Consider the following 25,273-nt stretch of genomic DNA (forward strand, 5'->3'; position numbering starts at 1 on the left):
GTTGTAAGGCACTCCTTCTGTAAAACTGAAGATAACTTTTGGTTAAAAAAAAAAACAGCTTGGTTGTCTGAGAAGATCAGGGATGACTTTCTGCCTTTATCCTTTCATTCCTTTTATAAAATTCAGGAAAATCATAGAAACCTTCTTGCCCTTAAAAGCTTTCAGGGGGCAGTGCATTTCCTTGTCAAGGAAAGGATGCTGACTTGCATCATACCTATGGCACTGCTTTGGGAAGTCCTCATTTCCCATTGTCTGTCATCCCAACTAAACCCAAACAAAGTGGCTGTGAAATTATCACAGACAGGCAGAATTTTACAGTCATTAATGTCATCTAGCAAAAGATGACAGTTTGTACCAGTTACAAACCAGTGAGGACTCTGATGACAGCATGGACTTTACCAGGAGAACAGCTGAGGAAAATTAGGGAGAACACAGATGACAACCCAGAGGATGTGCCAATAAGGAAAATGTAAGTGAATGTCTGATAAAAGGACTTAACCTTCATGGACTATTACTTTAAGCATTTGACAAGAAAAATCCCATTTCAAGAAAACACATTCACTTTGCATCACTATTCCTTTTGACACATTGATATTTATGGGAAGTTCAGTGTAAAAGCATTCTCACAGACTGCATTGTTAAACACTGCATTTCAGCAATGCTTATGCTGTTATTCACCAGCTGGTTTATATTCGGTTGCTCTAAATGATATTTTTCACCCATCTGGGGAAGGTGGGTGGATGGCAAATTTCCAGCCACTGCCATAACACCAAAAGAAAATCATATAATAATGATATTAGAAATACCTTATCTATTTTCATGAGTGTGCCCTTGACAGGGATTTGAGAAAACACTAAATAGTTTTGATTGTCTTGATGTTACCAGGGAGATGATGAATCTGGAGTGTACCACCAACCCCATCTTATCCTCACCCACAGCAGAGTGCTACAGCACTGCCACACTGCACTGTCCAGGAAAAAGTCACCACAAATTAACAGGAAATGTGGCAGGGTACACAGCTGAGAGCAAAGGCCAGCACATCTCCTCTGGAGGAGAAGCAGCCTGTGCACATGCTGCTCACAGCTCTGCCATGGCCAGACCTGTCCCAGGGACTGCCTGGGCCACCTCTGCTCATGGCTGGTCAAAGGAAGCAGCTAAACATGTTAGAAGCCAGTGCAAACAGCTGAAACACACAGAGGGAAAAGTCAGGCCATGGTGGGCATCACCATCAATTTGAGAATGCCCCTACATGGAAATCCAGTATGACAGAAGTAATTTGTGGTGTCCTATATCAGCTAAGATCTCAGTACAAATACTTCAGATATGGTGTTCATTGCAGGTTCATTATGGTGCCTAACATGAGGTTTCCTGATGCAGTAATTACTATCTCAAATGGATCCATAAATTGCCTTGGAAAAATAACCATATTGTTTTCTCTTAAGAAGAGTATTCCAAAAATTTGAAAAAGAAGCAATTATAATTGTCTTGGATGAAGGTTTCTTATCTCTTCTTATGTCCTCTTTAAGCAACTGACAATTCAAAGATCGTAAGCTAAGCCAATTCCCCTAGTGAAGAAGCATTGTACATTATTATAAATAATGGTAAAATGGAGAAATTTATAGGAAGTCAGAGAAAGACAGGAAGAGAAACAGTGTAGTCCTTCTCAGCCATTTGTTATTTTTGATAATACCTTAAGAAAACAGAGTCACTGACGTGCCATAGCCTTTGCTGGAGAAAGCACAGTACAAAAGGACTGCCACTCCCAGAGGAAGCTCAGCCTGTAGTAGAGACACCTTCTCTACAAACTGAGCCAGGACCCACTGATCATCACTCCTTCCAACCAGTGATTGTTGAAAAGGAAGAGGGGAGGCCTTAGGGTAAGGAATTACTGAGATAACAGATAATCTCTCACATCTAGATGAATGCCACACACTGTTATATCCCTCTGGAGAGTGGGATACTGAAAGAGCAAATTCTCCCAGTTCATCACCAAAATGCTGCGGCACTGAGAGGCAGTACCCTGGCATGGCACAGGGCCATGCCCAGCGGGATCAGCACTGAGGGATGTGTTGGTCAGCATGTCCAGGAGGCCATAGCCTGACAGGAGACAATGTGACAAATGAGAAAGAATTTGCCTTTAGGAAGAATTTATTTCCCAAATAAAGGATTATTATTATCAGCACTCTTTGTCTCATTCTTGTGGACACCAAAGGTTTAATAAATTGAAGAACCGAGGGAAAAGGAAAGGACCCAGGTGTGCCCCAGCCATGAGCTCTGCTCCGACTCAGACAGGAGGGTGAGGAGCAAAGCCAGGCTTGGTGCTTCCTGCATAAACGGATACCACCCTGACCCTCACACAGTGCTCCTGAATGAAAGGATGCCTGCAGCCTGCCCCTGGGCCTGCCCCTGTGCCTCCTAGACAGGAAGGCAGCTATTCTATTATATCCAGTTTATTGATGGATTTACTGGATTTATGAAACCGGCTGGGGCAGAGAAGGAGAGTAATCCAAGCTTTCAGCATTTAATAGCCTTTGAAGTGATTCATATTGGAAAAAAAACTGAGCAAATTTCAACCTGTTCCATTTTTTCACTCTAAGGAAATTAATGCTTTTATATGTCACACTGGAACAGCTTTTTAATCTGAGAGTTCAGGTTAAAATAAGATAGACACATTTTATGGGAATATAAATAAATCTCTGCAGTATCCGTTAAGGCAATATTTGTGCCTTGAGGCATATGACATTTTCAATTCAGAACTTCCTTTATGGGGAACAAACAAGCAACAATAAGATAGAACAAGATATGCCCTGGGTCTGCATAATGCCAAGGGTGAGCAGTGAAGAGAGACACCATTTTCTCTATTCCAGAAAGAGAATTTTTCTTATGGCACAGATTTGCAATGGACCTGAGACACAAAAGAATCTAAGATTTTGCAAAAGAAAGCACCCGGTTGTAACCCTTGCTCATTCCTCATTGGTTATTAACAATTTATTTACATTTCTAAGCTAATAATTGGTTTTATTATTTTACACTGATTTATTACAATATCTTTATTTTAGCCTTTAAGGAATCCTTTGCAAGGATTTTAAATGGAAGCTTTCAAGCGGAAGCTTGAGTGAATATTTGCATTGGGGCTTCTCAAAAGAAACAATGACTTAATGATTTCTCCCAGGGCCTGAGGTGGCTCTAGAGAGGCTGAGTGTACTCTCTTGTATTGTCACTGAATGTGCCCTGCCTGTCAGCATTGAGATTTTCTACAGTGAGCTGCACAACAGTGACACAAAATGCAGAGGAAACAATTCACTGCAAGGAGAAGATTAGGTCTGAGTTCCTTTAAAAGGACACATTGTGGTCTTCCCCTAATGCAAGTCAGGCATCTATTAATAGACATAGATGCACTCTGGCTCATTATGGAAACAAAGCCCTCTTTCCCAGAGTTTTTCAGGAATGGGCTCCTCTTCACCCAGCTCTTTTCTCCCACTGGTTTTCTTGTGTTGTCTTGGCCTGCACTAAAAAACCCCACTGCTCCCTGTGTAAGTGCCGTGTCCCCCACTGTCCTTGCAAGGTGAGTGGACTCTGTGCTGGGGTGCAGGGTCCCCAGGTGTGGGGAGATGCTTTACAGGGTTTCCCACTTGGCATTACTGCAGAGCTTGGCTTTACCCCCTGCCCCTCCCAGGGTGTTGCTGACTGTGAGGACCTCACCCAGGCTCATCCATGGTTCGATGTCATCACACCAACAGCTTTTGTGCTTCACCCACACTGTGCTCCTGACACAATCCCTGTGAAAGCAGCCTGTTCCAAGTCTCTCTGGTGTTATTTGGCTTTCCTTGATTCCCCTCTTCAGTTCTCCCCTCCTTCCATCTTACAACCAGAGCACTTTTTAGACTCCATTGCACTGCTCCTAGCTTACTGCAGGATGTAGCAACTTTGAGAACTCCTTATTTTTAAACAGAACATATTTATGGTCCATATTTATATGACATATAACATATAAATATATTCTATAAAAATATACTATAAACATATGATAAATAACGGTTCACATTTAACAGACGAACAGTTTTGAGCTGTAATAAGAGGAAAAAAAAATCAAATTTTTTTGAAAGATGTCCCTTCACTCAGTCAGTATTGAGTGTTTGCTTCTTTTCTGAGCATAAACAAAAAGCGATCTAAAGTTGGCTTAAATCTCTCGCTTCTAGCTTTTAAACTATTTTAGCAGTCTCATATCACATTTTTAAGCTTTTCTTCAAAAACATGACTACAATCTTTCATTAAAAAGCAAATCTAAGATTATTAAGCAATTTCATTATTTCAAGACCTTGAAATTAAGAAAAAACCAAAACATATATTCAAAATTTATAACATCATATTTCAACTTTTGGTTTCACTTACCTCATTTAAGCTGTTAAATTGATCAGTTGCTTCTTTTGGTGAAATGCTTGTGCTCTGATCTATTCTACAAAATAAAATTTAAAAACTCATTCAATAGATTGCCTATCTGTGCTGCAAATATCTCAAGCTTTTCATCATGTATGTATGTAATTTATAAATTACAGAATTAGTCTGTTTAAGAAACAGCATTTCTATGAAAGTAACATCTCTATTTTTTAACCCATTCAAAACAACAGTGATTTTATTGGAATCCTAAATAATACATTTAAACTTGTAATGAAGTCCTGGAAACTATGACATGAATATCTGGGCTCACTCTGTCGTGTCAAAAACTTCTACAGATGAATGATCTATGACTTGGTGAGCTAACAGGGTTAATGCCAAGAAAAAGCTCAAACACATGCTTAAATCTAAGCACAATTTGTCCCACATGCTTTAAAACAGGAACAAGAGTTTTCCCATATCACAGCCATAAAGAATAAAGCTTTCCATATTTAAATTTGATGGCATTTCAGGCTCCCAATCTTCTGCTTTTGGAAATTTCAGAAAGGCCCCAGATGCCTGGAAATCCTGTAAGAGAGATGTCCTCATTTTCTAGTGAGTGTCACTTGGCTGCCATCAGAGATGCCCACACCTTGGTTTTTCTCTCAGTGTGTTGCTGTTTCTCCACACGAGAAGAGGAAAGGAAGGCCCTGGCCTAGTGAGGGGCAGATCTCTTCCCCCTGGCTGTGGCCACTGAGGAGCTGTGCCCCACCCAGCTCCCAGCCTCAGGGTTAGCTACTAATTCAGTACGCCAAGGAATGAAACTGAAGTCTGGAAACAGCTTCCCACAGACTGAGTGACCCCAGTAGCCTCCCACCAGCACTCTGTCCATCCCCAGAACGAGCTGAGGCTTCCCACACCTGATCTCAGAGCCTGACATGGGGGAACAACAAGCTGACCCTTGACTCAGGGGAAGCAAGAAAACTGCAGCTGTCTCAGAGAATGAGATTTGTCAGTGCTGAAAAGGTGCTGATGTCTGCTGGACCCTGGAGACTCACTCAGAGATGTGATCAAACCCAACACAAAACCCAGATTTCTTTGCACAAGATAACTCATATTTTTCTGGGCATAGCATCATCCCAGCAAAAAGAAATAGCTGTAAAATCCTCTAGAGACCTCAAAATCAGAACAAAGAGATGCAGAGGTGTTTGTTGTAGTTCTTCCTGGATTTGTGAGGCATTTAATGACTGAAATGATGGCTGTGCCACTTCTCTTACCAAAGCAGACACACTAGATAGCTACACCAGGATGAAAAACCACTTGGCTCCAAACAGGATCCAAGATGTGCAATTCCCATAGGAACAGAAATGAGTCATGAGAACAGCAAAAGGACTAATTTAATAGGAAAGAGTGAAATATTTATAGTTTGGTTTAATAAAACGTAAGGAGGCAGCTGCAAGGCTACAAACAGCTGAAGAACTAATTCACTAATGAAGAAAAAATATTTAAGGTGATTTCTTGCATTGAACTAGAGCTAGACATGAGGGAAAGGATGAAAACAACATGTGTCAGACTTGCACATTTCTAGTCTTTGTTTCAATAACACCTTTCAGGGTGCATAACAGAGCAAATGGGAACTCCCTTTAATATTAAAAAAAACCAACTTTTTTTAAAAAATATAAAAACAAACAGTAAATGCTAGCAGCACTCTGTACAGGAACTGTACAAAGTTCTCCATCATTCACAGCTGTACACCTCATGAATCTTGCACTCTGGAGAGTAGAAGGTTTACAGCAGCCATGAGGTACCACATCTCCTTCAGGCTGATGCTCTTGCCAGATGTTTTAGGATGCCCTTAATCTTTCATTTTACTGTTCCCTTTTACACTAGAAATACTGGAGTAAGATGCTTTTATTTATGCATTATTTGGATTCTGGAGATACTGAAATCGTTAAGATGAGTAACCATTTCTGGGTGATGAGCATTTGCATTTTCACTCTCCTGTGTGCTGAGCTGATCTTACTCTACACAAAGTTTTGGGGAGTGCTTTTTCATTTTCACCAAGATTAATTGCTCTGCTAGGCAAATGCAGATTTTCTGATTGTCACCAGGCAACACAGGGCTTACAATTTAATAACTATGGTTTGGATTCTACTCTCATTAAAAGTCAATCACAAAATATCCATTAACTTCAAAAGCAGCAGGAACAAGCCCTCATTTTCCATCTGTGCTGAGTACATTAAAATTATTTCAGGCCTTAGCTGAAATTTTGAATAATTGCAGGCACCCTTATTTTGTATAATTTACATCCTGTAAAATAATGAAATTTTAATTCTCTCTGTGGCTACTACTCAAATATATGTCTCTCACCCTTCTTTATAGACTGGCTTTGGCAGAATTATCCTTTTCTCCATGACAGAGATGGCAAAGATGCAATAAGTAACATGTACATTTGAGGTTTGTGGATATAAGTAAAAAAAAAAAAAAAAAAAAAAAAAAAACAAAGGAAAAAACCTCACCTAAATTCTAATTACCGTAACAGAGCTCCTACTTGACTTCAAGGGGGAAATAAATTTGCATGAGCACTGTGCTGTTTAAAATACAGACCAGGACATGTGAATTTTTGAATTATGCACAACATCACTTTTAAACCTGCATAAAATTCAAATAAAACCACATAATTTTAAAAGCTGGGGAAGATGTTTGAAGATAACTTAAGCAAATCCCCACCACATTTCCCTTGTGAAACCCAAAAAGGAGCATTACATTCTGTAACTTGCAAATGTCACTGCAGCCCAGCTCTGGTGACACAAACCCCATGCCCAGGCTGTTTATGTGTTTATGCATCACAACACCACATGTGTGGTGTCTTGGCATTGGTAAGGCCAGTGTGAGGCCTGCCCCTCAACCTCACAGTATTGTGCGGGATGAAACTCCTTTTGCAGAGTCACCTGCAGCGTACACTGGCCCAACCCTCGTCCCCTGTGTCCAGTCAGGAGCCAGTGAGGGTGGCCTGGGTGCTTGACAGCTCAGCACTGGCAGTCTCAGCTCCCTGGCAGGACACTGATTCAGCCTGTCCAGAGCTACAGCAGAGCACACCACCAGCACCTCTCAGCACCCAGAAAACAGAAGGTTCCTTTCTGAGACCTTCCCAAATGGCAAAAAGCATTTTGAAATCCAAACTGCTGCAGGTGGATGCTTCACAAGCACACCTATGATTGATTCCTTAGAGAGCAATGCAGAACTGCGACAGGCTTTGGGGAGAACATAAAGTGCACACCTGCAATGAAAGAGAAATCCACCTTGAAGGGCCCAAGGGCAGTCCCTGAGTGCTGGAATGGGAGGTCAGACACAGAGCCAGTGTAGCAGTTCCTGTCTCAGGAGTCCCAGCCCTTGTGTAACCCAGCCAGCCCTTGTTATTCTTACCATGGCAGCTCTCATGCTCAGCAGGTGTGGCCCTTACTGGGGCTGCAGCAAGAGCTGCTCTTATCTTCTTCCTCCTCTATCCTCTCCCCATCCCCACTTTTGCTTTGTTTTCTTTAATTGCACTGCAACCCAAAAGCTTGCTCAGAAACTTTTCCCTGCCTTGGTACAAGAAGTATCACTGGAACCATAAACACCAGTATTTCAATGCCACCATCTCTGAAGAAATTGTTCTTAAGAACCAGTCAATCATTTCCCAGCTTTCTCCTTGCTCACCTGGCTGCCTGTGCAGGTGAGGAAATGCAGCCTCTCAGGCTCTGCCTCAGCCATGCAAGTCTGCATGGGGACATCAGGACTTCTGCAGCTTCCCTGCTGCCTCCCTCTCATCTCTGAGTTGTAGCTGTTCAGCAGAAACCAGGGAAACCTCAAGAGTTCCCACCTGAACTGCACTCTCAAAATATACTTGCCTTGCAAACTTAAATACTGAAAGCCTTGCTAGAGCTTGGCCTCCCCTCAGGGAAGCACAGAAACCTCAAGAGGCTCTGGCTGACCCCAAGATCCAGGGCATTTCCACCTCTACTGCAGAACAATCATAGCTCTGACACCAAGAGCCACTCTACAGCCTCTGCCAAAAATAGAGTTACAGAATCACAGAATAGGGACCAGCCGTGGGACCAGATAAATCCTGATAAATGAAACCACTTCATTCCCAGTTTATTTGGGGAATGGTGAAGAGGCAGAACTTTCAGGAATTTTTCTTTGGCAGAAAACTTCACCCCAAACTGTAGTTCTGAATTCCACACTGACTTGACATGCAGCCTTTGCTGAACCATCAACCTTCCCACTGCCCAGGGGTGCTTGATTTCAGCCTCCTCTCTCTGTAGCAGGCACCTGAGAAAAGCACCAGGCTCTGCTCAGGTAACTGCACACAGCCTGCAGCCCACTCCAGTTTTGCTGATTGCCTTTGAGAAAGCAATTGGCAGAAGCAGCTGTTGTAATCATGTGTATTGTTCCATACTGGCTTTTCTAGTCTCTGTTAAAAAAAAAAAAGGCAATTCCTTTATTTGTTCCCAGGACCTGTTTATAACTTTTATCTGCCTTCTATCAAGGTGCAGATTATATTGCACTCGTATCCAAACCCAGCTACACACAATGACCAGAGCAGTATTCAGAGTAATCACTGGCAATAGTATTAGAAATTCATGTTCTGGAAAAAAGGTGAAAAGGTTCCCTTCCATGCAGATGGCATTTCATCTACTAAATTGATGCTGATTTTCATAAATCATACATGATAAACACCTCTTGAGGTTGAAATCCTTGCTTCACAGGTCAGGTACAGCTTAGCCAAAAACAAGACACTATTCCCTTATATTTCTGACTGCAAATCTCTTCAAGTCTACTCTCCCATTTCCTTCAAATCCCACAAAACTTTCCTTTATTGTTTCAGTGATTACCATAAATTGAAATTACCCCCTCAAAGAAACAATACGCATTTTTAAGCCAATTCTGTGGATTGTTGCCCTTACATGGCCTGGTTTGTTCTTCTCTGTCACACATCTGTTTATGAGAATCCCTTGTTAGAATATCCTAAACTTGGATTATTCTGCTTAACAGGAACTGTACTGAAAAGTTGTTCATGTTTCAGCAGTCTTTAATCCATATTTAGACAAGTTAAAATGATCTGGTTTTTAGCTGCCTCACAGATTTCTTAAAAACCTCTGTAGAGTTCAGAGGTATTTACACCTTTAATCCCCAATGAGACTAAAGGCAGAGCTGTAGCCCTCTGCAGCAATTCAGTTAAAGCAGAAGTAACAGCAGGATGCACTGGAAACAATCAACCTTGATCCTTTATTTGAGACAGAAATAAATCCTTCTTCTCCTGTCCTCCCCCTACACATCTGATATATGAGGAGAGGTGTATAGGAACACTCCTGCAGCAGTGTGTCCGTCTCCTCTCAAACCCCAGAGAGCTTTTAGTCTGACCTAGGGACCAGGCAGGTGTCATGTCCCAAAGCATTGCTATTTTTTACCAGCAGCCCAGCACAGTGAAACCTGGGGTTTTTGGTGCTGACAGATGTGTTCTGCCCAAATCTAGCTGTGATTGCTCCCTGTTGCCAACACTGAATGCTTAACCTTTGCATGTCCCACAGCAGAGAAGGCAGAAAACAAGGCAGGACATCATGCCCTGGCAGCAGTGTCCCAGCCTGTGCTGGAGTCAGTGCTGTGAGCCTGGTGCAGTCACCAGAGACCCCTGTGAGCTGACACATGGACTGGCACCTGCTGTGGCCCTGCCAAGGCAGCACAGGGAGGGTCACCAGACACAGCAATCCTCAGACTGGAGCTGGGAACTCCAGCATCGGTGAGTGGAAGTGCCCTGGGTGGTGGGAGTGCCAGTTCAAGGACAGTTAAAATAAATAAAGTGTGTGTGTGAGGCCAGAGACCACATGTCAACGCTTGTTTATGTTTGAAGTTCCTTATTTGAGAGTAAAGTCACCTGCTTTCTTTTTTCTTTTTCATAATGTAATCAAATTGAAACATGGCCAGAATTGAGATGTGATCACTGCGCTTGCACAGCACTTAGAATTGTAAATCCAGGCATCTTTCTTTTACAGATTTAGCCCTTTTGGATAGCAGGCTTTCTAAGGAACTACCACGGTGTTAAACAAGAATAAATAGCACAGTGAAAAATGGTTTAATACCAGGCAGACTAAAAAGACCAAACAGTTGAAGTGGACAGGGGAACTTTGCTGTGGTTGCTGTTTTATTCATTCACACGCCAATCTGGTTCCTGTCTTTAAAGTCCGTGTGTCTTTCATCATGTTCCTTTCAAAATTAACCAGTTATTTGTTACCTACCCATACACAAACATCCCACCAGCAGAGCCACTGGGTAGGTCTGATACCACACTCAGGAAGCTCCTCTTTACTAGTCCATGGGATTCTTTTCTCTCATAAGGAATGTCAGAAAAGGAGAAGGCAGGCTTCCTAATTAAATATTCTTTCTGAGATGCAGTGTTTCAATTGCACATGCAGGCATTGGAGGGTAAAAGCACTTTGTTGTCCAAGCTAATTAAATGCTTTTTCATTCTGCTAAACCTTCCTTTGAGTGCACAAATTAAAACCATTTACAATGTTGCCTCCTAAAAGCTGTGGAGAAAGCCACCAGCTGATGTCACATAAAGCACCAAAGTGCCATTGGATGTCAGCTGTCACTGCTGTCCCTCTCCTGACTGCAAACAAACCTTGAGCCAGTGAGCAACAGCTGTCAGCCAGCTGTGCCCTGGGCCACTGAGATGGACTGCTGCTGCTGCTTCAGACCCTCCAAAGGGAGCCAGAAACTCTGCCACAGGGCACCAAGGCTGTCATGCACATCAAGGCAAAGAGCAGAGACCTGCCTCACCTGACAAACACTCTGTGCACAGAAAATCAGAGCCAAACCAGTACTTGAACATGGGAAATTTGTGCCCCTAGATTTAGTAAGGACTAAATCTTATCCTTAGGACACTCCTTCACTGGTCAGTTGGGTGAGTTGAAACTCCATTTTTAGCCATTTGCAAGGCCATGATATATGAAAGCAGAAGCTGTGACTTCCAATACTTACCAGAGCTGAGTTACTTCATCACCTGCTGAGTTACCTGCCATCAGGACATGGTCAATGCCAGACCTGAGCACACAGTGCCCTTCAGCACCAGAACAAGCACAGCTGCCACAGCACCCAGAGCCTAAACTGTACATAAATGGATACTCTTGCTACAATCAGGTGTGAAGGTTCCCTTTCCCATTGCTCAGACAATGCAGCTCTGAGAAAGAGAGGCAATTCAGCACTGGGGGAAAAAGGAAAGAAGTGGAGAAGTATTTTTGAAACTTGGCACAGAGGAACTGAAGTTTCTAAACTAAGGATGTTCTTTCTGCTTCAGCTGTAAGGGATTTAAAGAATGATGAAATTTGCATTCTTATCTTTATCCCTTTCACTTTCTCCAAACAGTCCTAGATGTATAAATATAGAATACACTGCCAACAAGAGCCAGGAGCCTGAATATTTTATGCAGTAGGCAGCAGATGAATTAGCCTTTCCTACAGTTCATCAGAAGTGAAACGTGCTGTGTTATCCCAAGCCTTACCTTGGCTGCAATCTCACCACTGCTTCCTGGCATTTCAAAGCCACATTCTGTGCATAGTTATTAGCTGAGCATCCAGCCTTCCCCTGCCACTCTGACAGGCCTGGCAATGCACACTCCAGCTCCTGCACAAGAGAAACAAAAAGAAAAGCTGAATGCGCCCTGTCAGTACCAATCCAAGCTTGGCTAAATATTTTGCTTCAGGAAAAAATGCTCCATGAGACCAAGCGCTGGTTGAGGATCTTAGTTATTTTTTTGTAATAATCTTGAAACAACTGGAGACCACTGAAGATAAGAGTCTAAAAAAAGTAGTATGTTATTTCACTGGAAAACAGTTTCTGAAACCAAAGCAGAATGTAACTTTTCTGTTTTTTACTTAAATACCAGATTTCAGCTTCAGAGCTAAGAAGTTCTATACAAAGAATTAATTTGAAATTATTTATTCACACATCAGTAAGATTTTATTACTTGGGTATCACAGATTTCAGTGTCAGAGCTAAGAGGTTCTGTACAAATAAGTCATTTGAAACTATTTATTCACATGTCAGTAAGATTTTATTACTTGGGAATCATCAAAAAAATCTGGCTGACAAAGGTGAGTGCAGTTAAATATCACTTAAATAAAATATGTAAAATTTAACCATTTGCCTCTTTCCCTTCCCTAGCATATGTGTAGCTTTATGAATAGAGTATTACACTGGGAGGAGGGAAAGGCAGTGAGGGGGAAAAAGCCACATCACCCAATCTGCTACACAGAAAATAAAAAAGGCAATTTAGTCCAAAAAACTGAGTCACAGAACAGGAATGAGAAAAGTGTCCATTCAAATCCAAGCTTTTGAAAACCAGTTGTAGGGCTGTGAAAAGATGTGTTTGGTACTTCCTCATTTCCTTACCTAAGAAATGGGTTGCAATATTTCCTTTGCACTGCAATGAAATAAATTTTTTAAGATCTTTGAAAATGTGGTAATCAAAGTGGGACATTTTTTCTACCTCTTTATTAGCTTTTGGAATCAAATATTTTAGTCTAATAGTTTAAAAAAATAAAATACGATTCACTCTGCAAAACAACAGAGCTCCCTTCCCTGCTAAAGCAATGTACCTGACTTTGCTCCAGTGTCAAAGCTTGTCTGGATGCATGGATGCAAAAGTTTGGGTAGGACCCTTCAGATGGGAACTTGCAGGGCAGAGAGTACACAGCAATTCCAGGTGCTTTCTGCTGGATGGAGGGGAAGGCTGAGGACAGGAGCACTGGCCATAAGCCCTTGCTTGCAGGGCTGATGTTAGAGGACTTGGGTGGATTTGGGTTGTTTCTGTATTATTTTTTCTCTTTTATGTCTTTGTTGCTGCTCAAAAATCATGTCATTAGGGTGTTAACAAGTAACACTAGGGAAACAGCCTTGATGGAATCTGTTTTTAAAGAGCAGTGAAATCCTGATGTGCCACAGGCACCTACAGCAGAGCCCCATCTTCTACTGCATTTTTGTTTCTTTTCACTAAAGAGGGTGACTTCTACAGTGAAATTTCATCGTAATAAATATAAACAGAGTATACCCAGAAACCAAAGCAGAACTTCCAGACTGCCTGATGCGTTCATGTGTTTTTGCTGCTGATGTGCCAATATCAGCTCTGGCTTTTTGATTTCTGTGCACTTAAAATAATAATTTTAATGTGAAATTATTGGAAGTTCTTTGACATACAAGCAATTTACACGCTTCACATATACTCAAAATACAAAACTTTACTCAGCAAGTTTCAACGTTGTCATCTTTAGGCACTGACTGTCAGGCCACCATTTTTATAGCCATTTACCTTGATAATAAGACTTTAAAACTGAAATTTTATTGTTTCTGCCTATTGGCTAGAAAGTTTGGTGTTCTTTTGTAAATATGTCCCTGTATCAATAAGGAGTTTGAGGGTGACTCATTCAAGAATCCATACTCGTGACTGTGCACCAAAGGTGAGTGACAGGAGAAAGGATTGGGCAAGGAAAGCAGACTTTCTGTTCCTCACCATCTGTTCCCACACTGACTCCCTGGAGTATGTTCTGGGCATATGCTTCCTCACCTCTTGAAGTCAAATAAATCCTAATTAATTTGATTTCCTATAGATGAGTGCTGCAGAATTGATAAAGAAGCTGATGGAACCATGGAAAAGATGAAACCAAATAGCTGGAATACAGTGGTAGAGTCACATTCCAGCAGCCTCCTCTCTTCCCATGTTCTGTTTGGAAAGGTTACAGCTGCCTCCAGCGCCAGCTCCTGCCCCCAGGGAAATAACTGCAGGCAACATGCAAAGTACAGCTTTACCCTGCTGATATTTTGCTATCTGATAAGTGGTCAATTGAAGTCACCTGGTGCTCTTCTTTTATTACACTTGGGTTTTTTAATCATCAGTGTAAATCTAATAACCTTTTCTTCATGAAGACCAAAGGCACATGACTACAGGGCTACAATTGTGCCAAAAATATCAGAGGCACAGGAATCACACTTCAGCTGAGAGCCTTGTGAAGCTCAAAATCCCATCTTCCCTCTACTTGATCACAGCTGTCTGTTCCCTCTCAGTGATCTTTCTACAGTGGAAACCCCTTGGATTCTCACAACTAGAAAGGCACACAAAAATGGTTCCCATTAATCCTTCCAACACACACAGCAAACTTATCTCCCAACAGCCTCTTCTAATTTTAAGGGGACAATTTTCTTTAAAAGAATCTTGTGGGTTTATAACACGTAAGAGGGAATAGCAAAGAGTTCCTTGGCTTATCAGAGCAACACCTTTAACAGAGATTCTGTCACTGCTCTGGTGTCACTCTTTCTGATACCACAGAGAAGTCAGCTGGGGAAGTGAGGAGACTGCTGAGAAAGCACTCTGCCAATAATCCCAGGAAAGCAAGGATGAACAGTTCAATCACCATGTGCAGTGCATCCTGCTTTTCTTTCATAAATGCATGTGCTCACAAAGTGCTGTTTGTCAGCTCCTTGGGAATACATAATTTACCCCATCCAGAGGCTTGGTGGCAAGGGGTTTCACCAGGGAAGGTTCATGCAGTTACAGTGTTTCACCACTTCTGTCTCTCCTCATTCAAGCCCTTGAGCCATGTGAAAATTATCTGCCTGGCACTGTTTTTCCTTCCAGAGGCTGCATACTTAAGTCATGCTGGTGTTTTATGGCAGCCTAATTATATACTCAAAAAGTTTCCCATGAAAGAATTTCACCATTTCCAGTTAACCCCTCTGGACCATGTAAAATGCCACAGAGCAGCAAGTCTGTGCTGTGCTGGCTTTCACTGGGTGAGAGGTACAGGCAGGACACACACAGGGGGCTTGGAAGAGGCTGAAAAAGCAACAGATGACCTCTGAGACAGACCTTGCCCCATTTATGGCTTCTTCATGACTCTTCTTCTGGATCTGCTTCCACTTGCACTTCACAGGGCAAAATTCCCATAATTTTTTTCCATTCAGCTGATAAACACGCACACCTCATCTCTCTGAAGGTTAAATAATATTTCCTAGGAAGCAGTGAAGTGGCAAAAAAAACTCCCAGTTATTGCTTTATTTCTGAATCAGCTCCAGAAGAACAGGCAGGAATTTTAGGGCAAGAGTTTGACATTGGTATTCCAAAAGAGACTGTGATAATACCATTTGCAATTTGGTTTTCATTTTCCTTCAGAGATTCAAAAAGGACCTTCAAAAAGGAACTTCAAAAAGTTCTCACTTAGAAGGTAAGACATTCTGTATAAAATTATGAAATCCCATTCTAAACTTGGTCCAAAATAATTCCTAGTCTATGACAGGCTTGAAGTACTTGAAGAAAGAGCTCTGCAAATTTCTATCCACAAGGAAGAAGAGAGGAGAGACAAAAAGTAGCCAAATACATTATACAGCCAAGATATGGAAATACAGACATCTGTATTTGTATATGCACAATTTTATGTAAATACAGACGTCTGTATTTGCAGATGTCAGGCCTTGTGCCTACTACAGAACAACAAATCCACCAACATTAATATTAACTATCTTGGATATGAGAATATTTCCAGCTGAGGGGTTAAATCTGCAGCAGAGCTCAACCCCTTACACTGCACATCCAACACAACTTGGGAAGCACCAGAGGCATTTTCAGCAGCTGCTGAGAGGTGGAATTCTAGAGTCAACAGAGCAAATGTACCACCAGAGGCAGCAGCAGAAGTTTCCTCATTTCTACTCTTCCTTAGCACCTTTTACAAAATTTACAGTTCTGCTCCCCCCAGCTCCACCTAGGAAGATGGTGTGGGATAGCACTGCTTCCAGTGTGCTACTGCACTGCTATGGTCTTACTATTTAAATATGAGAAAGACAGAAATTAAGATGAAGGAAAACAGTGAAATCCCTCTATTTGCAGCCAAAATACAGTAAAGGAGATCGTTGATCAAATAAACAAAACAGAAACTGTCTAAATAAATATTTGCACATCTTCAGCTATGCTCTCCACTCGCTTCTGAAAGCAGTTGCAGCACAACCCTCTGCAATTCCCTAGCAGAAAGAAACTGTTATTACAGGAAGGTTGCAGACTGCAGGTCCCTGAAAATCAGAGTAGATTACTGTGGGGTCTCTAATCACACCATGAATTACCAGGGAGTCCCTCTTTGCATTTCAAAACTTGCTTAGACATTGTGCCACAAGCTTCCCCCTGGTAAGTTTAATTTTTTACCTGACTTTCCTCGTGGCTTTTTCCATTTTCCAGCTTTGCAATGGGCTTAGGTTTCCTCAGCTTTAAATTGCCCATTTCAGGCTTTAGAGCACAGTCAGTTAAAACCTGCTGCTTGTGCTGCTGGGTGTCTTGCAAAGGCAGCTGCCTTTCCTCTAAGACAGCAGAGTTGTCCGGGTAATTTTCTTTGTTATCATCGTCTCTGTAAGAAAATAAAATTGAAATGCATCAGGCAGTATTTCAGACATCTGTCAAAACATTATGAGGGAAGAAGAGCAACAAGTTCTTAGCTATTTATGGCATATAGCTTTTACTAAATTTAGTGGTCTACACATCAGTTATAGATCTAAGTTAGCATTATTACACACTCAACTGGGAAGCTACTTAAGTGATAGCTTTAGAGGCACTCTTGGGCTCCAGACCTACAGTTCCCATTCACCAGATAAAATCTGAAACTCTTTTTTTCATGCAGAAGACTTCCCCCACCCAATGATTTGCAGTAACCTCACAAAATATCATCACAGACAATAATTCCTCTCAACAGCACACTTCCCTTCTGTTGGTCTCTAGCTTTGAGGGCCATTGCACAGAGGTAAGGAGGAAGCCACTCAAAGCAAGGTCTGAACAGCCAGGGATGTGTTTGGAGAAAACATCCCCCTGTGTAAGAGACACCTGGTGGTTTAAAATACAGTGTTACTCAGGGATGCTTAATCTGGGACCTGGGGCAGACATTTTCAATCCCCACCCAGACTACAATGTGCAAGCTCTGTCCAAGGACACTTGCTAGTGTCACCCACAGCCAGTGCCTCCAGCCTCAGCCTGCTCTCATGCCTTCCACAGGGAGCACCTCGGTGGCACCACGAGGTTACCGCAGTGCAGGAGGCAGGGCTGCTCCAAAAACCCTGGCTGCAGCTTGGGATTTCAGATGTTAGCTCCAGCTGGCAGCATTCTAATGGTCAGCTGGGAGTGACCTCTCTCCTGATGTGAAACTTCCACGGCTGAGGGAGTCAAGGGCTATTGAATTAAATCCCTCTGAGATTCATTTCTTTTTTTCCAGAAAGCATAACTTGCTAGTTCAATGTTTTCTCCTAAGGATTTTGAGCTGCCAAACTCACTTTCCATCTGTGGCCCATCAGCATCCAGATGGATGCTTGCAGGGTGCCTGTGGAGCTGAACACCATTGCTGCCCATGCCTTCTGCAAGTGTTCTCCAAGGCAGTTGTTATAGTTACAGCTTTATAGCCCACGAGCACCCCAACAATGTGCACCAGTGCTGCTAATTTTAAGGTATCCTCTGATTTTAAGATCTTCCTGAAAGGTTAAATTGCATACCTTAGCAATCAATTTGTACTAACATAGCCATGAGAGAGGCATGCCTCAAGAATACTTCAGTTAAATTACAATTTAAAGGATTTCTTTTTACCAGACACACACAGCAATGAGCACATCCTTGCACAGTTGCAAAACTCTGCTTACTACTGCTTTGCACCAGCTGCTGTACAGTAAAATTCAGTGTATAAACACCACAGCTGCCTCTGAATGACAGGAGTATGATGTGAAGTTAAGAATACAGACCATAACATATTTACATATATAATAGCAACAGTAAATAATCTCCATATTGATCACACAAAAGTGCACAAGATAAATATGTATTCCCAGAAATACTAACAGCTTTTGCAGGTAATACCCTAGAAATTCTGCATTCCCTTGAGAATAAAGGCTTTTTTCTAATGCAGAAGCAGTCACAGTTTCAATTGCTCCCAATGGATTTCAGACAAAGTTTGTAGGAGAGTACCTGGGACTGGAGCTGCCTGCTTGATCTTCATGCACAGAGTCTGAATACCCGTCACACCTTGAAAATGAGCACAAGATAATTATTGGTTCTCTGCCAGCTGCAGAAACTTAGCTTATAATAACATTACAGTGCAGCTCAAAACTATAAACACATTTCTTCTTCTCCTCACGCTTTAGTCAGGTCATTTAATGCCATAACTGCTCCATGATAGTCCAAATCTCAGAGGAAGAAGAAGATTTGAGACATTAAGTATGCACAATTTGGTATATCATGTTCAGACAAATGGAAATAATTGCAAGGAATTCAGATGTTACCATAAAAATCACAGGAAAATTCACATCACAGTGAATAGTATACTTCACATCAACCTCAAAAATAATTAGACACAACTAAGGATGTTTTCTCACAAACTCACAAAAATATTAACTTTGATAAACCAGTCACCCTTTATGCAGCAGGAAAAAGAATCCCCAACTATATTATGAAGAGAGAGTTAGTCTTAAAAAGTGAACTAGCAGTATTTTTTAAGAAGCCTGAACAGCCATAATGAATTACTTCCTTTAAGTCACAAACAAAAGAATTGTCCCAAGGCTGCCTAATCAGAAGAGAAGTCTGGATAAATATGCTAAACCACAACCACTAAGAGCTGAACATGACACTGTGGCTGCATGGCTGAACTTTGAAGGATGATTTAACCTGCAAAGCCCATGAGCAGCCTTTCTTCAGATAAACATGCATCTATAAGCATGCACTCCCAAAGTATGCAAACACAGAACCTGGTATTGCTGGGGTAAAGTCAGGGCCCTCTCCTCACCCTCAGTTAATACTCACAGGGCACAGACACTAAGGAGGCCTTGATCCCTTGAAGTTTTCTGGCAGAGGAACCTCTTCATTATGGGGGAAGCAGCCTGTACTTCTGCTGACTTGTTAAATTTTGAGAAGAACTGCCCCACTTAGAAGAGAGTACATTAAGTGACACATTCATAGCTCTGCATTGCAATTTGATGGCAAGGGTTTAATATATTCCTTTTCCCCACCAGTCTTCTGCTGGTGTCTATATCAAAAGTCAGACTGCAGCAGAAAATATTTAAAGGGCCACTCAAGTGTTTACACTTCCTGAATACATCAGCATATGCATGAAAGCATTTGCTGCTCACAACTGGAGCAGAGAACTACAGTGGCAGATCACCCTAATCACACAATATTCCTGCAGTGAGTGTAGCTTTCCCCACATGGCAAAGTGGGATGATGGGTGGAAGACCAGGCTTGATGTGCAAAATGGAAAAATTCACTGTAGAAATCTGGTTACCTCTGGATGCCAGTCACACCTTCCCCTCTGCCCAATACCTGACTGCTTCACAGGAAGCAGCAAGGACACACTGGGAGTTTGAATAAGGAAGCCCAGTGTGAAAAGAACCAGGAACCTGGCTCAAGAACTAGAAGGAATATTTCAGAGGGACAAAACAACAGAAAGAAAATGTGTTGTGTGAGGAGGCAGTGCCAAGGTCAGAGAGCTGGATGGACAGAGCTCCCAGCACAGACACAGGAGAAGGTGTCACCAGGTGCACCACGGGCCAAGCCATGGCCAGCAAAGTCCAGGAATCCCCTAAAGGGACAAATTCTCCCTCCTGGGTGTGCCTCAGAGAGAGGAGGTGGGAGGAAGCAGCTCTGCCACCAGTTTTGCTCTCTCTCCTGTCACCAGTCACCTCACTTGGCAGCCTCCTGAAAGACCGCCTTGGCAATGGGGAACGCTCTCTGGAGGGACAATGGATGGCTGAGCACAAGTTCAGTGCCCAAGTCAAGTCCAGTTAAGGAGTACTTTCCTGAACTGGGGGAGCTGGGCTGGCTGTAAGGAGGTGATCTTGAGAGGAAGAGCTCCTAACTCAGCACCCAGCAGCTGATAGAAGTCATAAAATATGACTTCTACAACTTATAAACAACATAAGTGAGTATGACAAAATGTATTTTAGTAACTGGATGGCAGCAGATAGGAAAGAGAAGCAATAATGAGTCAGAGAATACAACGACCATCATGAAATTTAAAAGATCCTGAGGAATTTCAGAAGCAATACACTCCAAAATTTCCCACCAAAATTTTTGTCTGTGCAAGAATAAATAATAACCAGGAGGCTGAGGAGCTCACTCAAAGAGGACCATGTTTGAGACTAGGACCATAACAGGACCTTTAAAAAGATGAATTTGTCATGCAATGCAAATACCCATCATTAAAGCATGGAGTGTTTTTACCATGATTTCTTAAAGAAATGTGTCTTCTGTGTTCATGCCACCTGCCTGCACATATCAAAACAATCATGCACACCTTCCTTTTGTCTCATCAGTAACTTGTAAATCTTGTTGTTTATCTTTAGCTGTATATAATAGGGTGATATTCAAGAGTTTGGTACATTTTTTGATAGTTTGTGGCCGTGCAGCAGAGAGACAGAGAGACTTTTCACCAACAAAAAACTGCAGCAGCATCTTCCTCACTCCTAAACCAATAGAGAATGTTCCACAGCAGCTTCAGGTCAGAAATCCAAATGGGTTGAGGCTTACATTGGGTAGGAGCTGTCTTTCAACCAAAGCATTGATGTGAATCATCCCTTCAGTGCCCAGTCGAGCTACTGACTGATGGGTATCTCTCATAAGTAAGAACATGCATTATTGATGTTATGGCACGGGCCAGAGTCAGGTCAGAGATAGGATCCCAGCCTGGATGGAGTGCTGCTCTGACTCTGGCTAGTCTGTCTCTGTGCTCCTTCCAGGGGCTCTGGGTTAATGGCACCAGTTTCTTTAACTCCCTACCATTTTCACCTTCCCACAGGAGCCATTTCAGACCAGAGTGAGCTCTGCTCCCTTTTACTGACTTGACCTTTGAGGAGCTCACGTGAGCAGTCCCAAACCAGGCTGCATGCATGGCTTGCTGGGAGCTTGGCACCCCCAGGCACTCTCCTTGTCTGGAGAAATGTTCCTGAAGGTGCTTTACCACTGCCTTGATTTTATTCAGGAAGCCCTGGCTTTGCCTTTGTCACAAATAAAGACAGAAATTGTTAAATGAGGATGTCTAGATGTGCGTGGCAAACTCTTTCTTCTGCTAAATAAAAGTAAATCTATTTTCATCTGTTTTCAGACATGGTCAACACAAGCAATAAGTGCTGAAATCAGTAAGAATTGTGTATCCTCAGCAGCTCTCAAAAGCAGGTGTTGGGGGACAGCTCCAAATGAGATTTAGGAAAGAATGAGACTTAGGGAACCAAGTTTGTTCAATGGGACAATGCTTTTCAGATACCATTGTTCACTCCCTTTGTTTTCTAAAAGCACGTTTCTACCCCTTTGTTTGGAAATATAAGATGAAACATGAAGTCCCACAAACAAGAACCAAAAGCAGCTGAAATAGGGGAGATCCAACCCCTCTCCATCTCTCCAAGGGCAGGGCTGGTACCACACTCTCAGATTTTATACCCTCCTGGTTTAACATGAAGCCCCACAGAGAAAGCCATCACCTCTGGATCCCAGAAACCTCAGGGGGGAGGCAGGCTTAGGGACTGCTCCAGGGGAATCTCTACAGGAAACAATGGATGTACTTAGGGACAGAGGAAAGGGAAGGAAAAAAACATGAAAATATAATTTCTGTAATCTGGCTATTTTTCTGTGAAGGGGGAGCAACCCATAATTTTACAGACCAAAATTCATCACATAACTAACAGGAACACAGGAAATGAAAACAAACAAGCATGCAAGCAAACAAAAATCCCTCCATGATTTATTAGCTTCAGTTTAATCTTTCCCTATCTGCCCCAGTCACACAAAAAGTGTGACTAAATTCAAATATTAAATAAAGCAAGGAAGTATAAGCAAATAAAGCAAAGCAGTATAAGAGAGGGAAATTCTTTAGATCCCATTGAAATATTACTTCTCCTGCAGAGGTTATGACAGCACTTAGAGATGGCTCAGATGATTACAACTTGGCCTGCTTTCAGAGTGTCCCCTGTCCCACAGCACTCAGCAAACAGCTCACTGTCCAGCTGAGATGTTTTACATTATGTGCATTTTAACAGTGTAAAGCTCACCTAATACACAAACAAATCCATACATCATTTTCCTCCTGAAAAAAAGCTTGACTCCTTACTGCTGCAGAATCTTCCCCAAAAGCTTTTGAAACAATCAAAAGCATGCAAAGTAAAAATGCACAGAACACCAATATTGAAGTGGTTTAGACTAAAATAAGACAAAGACCATTTTATTTGCAATAGTTCCTAGAGGGTTTGCCTTCCTAACTTTCTAATGTCCTCCCTTGTTCTGCTGTCTCTGTAAAACAACCAGAAAAATCAACATATACATCCTTTTGATTATGATATATACAAAAGGCCATCTAAGGAGTTTATGGAATTGATAACAAAGAAATTACAATTTTGGTACTTGGCCTGTCTAAATAATGTATAGGGATTTTTCAAAATATTTCCTAATGATTTTTTGTTTCCTAACAATGCTTGTGGTAAGTACAGACCATATGTCCTTAGAAAATAGACATGCTTGTGTTTGACAGGATCATCAGTATCAGAAATGAGCAATATTTTGACAGAAGGTTCATCCGACACTGCAAATCATGCACTTAAACATTTTTGATGTGCACCCAGCACATATTCTCCCAAAAAAGGGATTTCACTGCTAAATAGTCACAGAGCATTTAAAAGCAGCTGCTTTATGCAATCCTTCCCATACAGGCAATAATATATTTAGATTACAGAAAACTCAATCCAAATATATGACAGATAGCTTGGGACTTCTCACATACCACTTACAATTATCCTGTACGGTAACTAAACTCATCATTCCTGTTTAAAAATAAGGACATCTTTAAAGTGTTCACTTACTCTGCTAAAGCTGTCGTGTTGAAGGACTTATCCTGAATGCTGAAACAGAAACAAGAAAACATCAGATAAATCAGCAAGGCAGGCAGGCTCCCTGTATGCTCCTCAGTTGTAGGAACACATGCACAAACATGGCATTGCGAGGCACGTCTGTGTGCTCGCTCTGCATGCACGGCTCTACCTTGGGCTGCTCTGCACATGCTCATAATCAAGAAACCACAGGGATTAGTCCTACAACACTCACAAAGCCCAGCCAGCAGCACCCAGGATTCAGGCAGGGGTGCAGGTAGATTGTGAGGCTCAGATCATGATCATTTATAGCTGTAACTGTGCTGTTAATAGAGGCTTAGGTTTGCAAACAAGTATTTGGCATTCTGTCCTTTTAATATTTGCTGTGTGTAATTGGCTCATGAAATGCAGGGGTTTTTTACTTAAATAGGGTTGCCCAGCTAGCTGTGTGGAGGTTTTCTTGTTTAGTGCTCTCTTACATGCTCTCTTATGTGGCCAAACCACAAGGGATTCTATGGAAAAAAAAAAATCTGGCAGAATGGACAGCTCAAGTAGGAAGAGGTTATTAAGCTAACAGCAAGCAGTATATGAAACCATCGCTGTGAAAGGAATAGGCTGCTGTGCTCCTGCAACAAAATGTTTCTGACCTGATGTAATATGTTCAACAGGGTCAGCTCAGGATATTGCAAACTGCTGGGTTTGAGGCAGCAGTGGAATTCCCCCTCCAACAACACCCCTCAAATCCAGCAAACAACACTCTTGTATCATCCTGAAATCTTACAGCAGCATAAAAGGAAAAAAAAAAAAGTCCAACCAGCAAACAATCTCACTGCTACACAGCAGAGATGGGATTTTGTTGCTGTTGTTGTTGTTTGGGCTGGGGGAGAGAAAGCAAAGCAGACAACGCCTTGTGAGCACTCCTGTTTGTGACAAAGGCATCTCTGAGGCGCCAGCATCAAGCCGAGCAGGGATAAAGAGGCACCTCCTCCTCCTCCCCCAGCAGCAGCTTGTGCCTCTGCGTGGTGTTGACACACATTTCCCAGGCAGCAGTGGCAGCCAGGAATCACAGCCTGACAATGGCTTTCCTTTAGCAGCAGCGCTGACAATGCAGCACATCTCCCCCATCCCAGCCTCCCTGCCTCTCACACAGGCTGCCTGCTCTGTTCTTATATTTGTAAATATATACCAATGTGGATAATGGCATGAGTTACCTGGGGATCAGAACATCACAGCCAGCCTGCAGGGAACTCTGCCCTTCAGAGAGGACATTTTGTGAGAGAAGGATGAGAAAAACCTAAATTTAATGGTTAGTAATTAAATCCTACCTTAAAACTGAAATGCCGAGTTTTTTCTCCTCCTGTTTCCAGTTCTATTGCTCTGACCATACAAATACAAAGTTCTTTATTGCTATTCTATTTGCAGGACAGCAACTGATCAAAGGTATTCTTCTAGGTGATGTGGGAAGCAAAAGCTTAATTTACATGCTCAATAAGTAGAGTGCCATTAAAAATAAGTGGGTTTTTTTTAAGGAATATATTCCAGAATGCCTAAGTGAATGCTTTACTCTTATTTGGAATGGTTAAGCAGGGTTCACAGCCAGCACTTCAAGTGTGTCATGGAGGAATCACTGCATTTATCACAAAATACCAGTGACAGGCATCACAGCTTGACTAGAGTAGAATTTAAAGGGCTGGGTACCTGCACACACCCCACAAGAAAGGGAGCTCTTGCAAACATGACTTCTCCATCTGTGGGTGCCCAAGTCAAGGTCTAATTCTCTGTGAATTCATTCCCTGTGCAAACGCACTGCAGTGTTTTGATGTTGCTCCTGGGAAGATAACAGGACTGAAGATCAGTTTATAAGTCAGGGATGCTTTGGACTGAGGCCAAGTTTAAAGCATCATCACTTTCCTGTCATTTGTCTGGACTTTGGTGCTGAAGAGCAATTGCTACATCTCCTTTAGGGAAGCACTTCACATTGCAGCTCACTCCCAAACTTGCA

The 25,273-nt window shown here is 42.1% G+C and overlaps 1 protein-coding gene across 3 annotated transcripts in view; it reads right to left on the reverse strand.

The window, feature by feature from the left end:
- FAM13C (family with sequence similarity 13 member C) overlaps positions 1-23,388 on the reverse strand; it is a 47,239-nt gene extending 23,851 nt beyond the window's left edge. For all 3 annotated transcript variants that reach the window (XM_059476912.1, XM_059476910.1, XM_059476909.1), the window contains exons 1-5: positions 23,266-23,388; positions 18,395-18,451; positions 16,601-16,799; positions 11,918-12,039; positions 4,393-4,456 (exon numbers count right to left, since the gene is read on the reverse strand). In XM_059476912.1, coding sequence (XP_059332895.1) covers positions 4,393-4,456; positions 11,918-12,039; positions 16,601-16,799; positions 18,395-18,451; positions 23,266-23,327 — 504 coding nt within the window. In that variant the 5' untranslated portion in view covers positions 23,328-23,388. The remainder of the gene's footprint in view (positions 1-4,392; positions 4,457-11,917; positions 12,040-16,600; positions 16,800-18,394; positions 18,452-23,265) is intronic.
- Positions 23,389-25,273: the final 1,885 nt, after the last annotated feature.

Source organism: Ammospiza nelsoni, chromosome 8 (genome assembly GCF_027579445.1).
Source record: "Ammospiza nelsoni isolate bAmmNel1 chromosome 8, bAmmNel1.pri, whole genome shotgun sequence".
NCBI lineage: Eukaryota > Metazoa > Chordata > Aves > Passeriformes > Passerellidae > Ammospiza > Ammospiza nelsoni.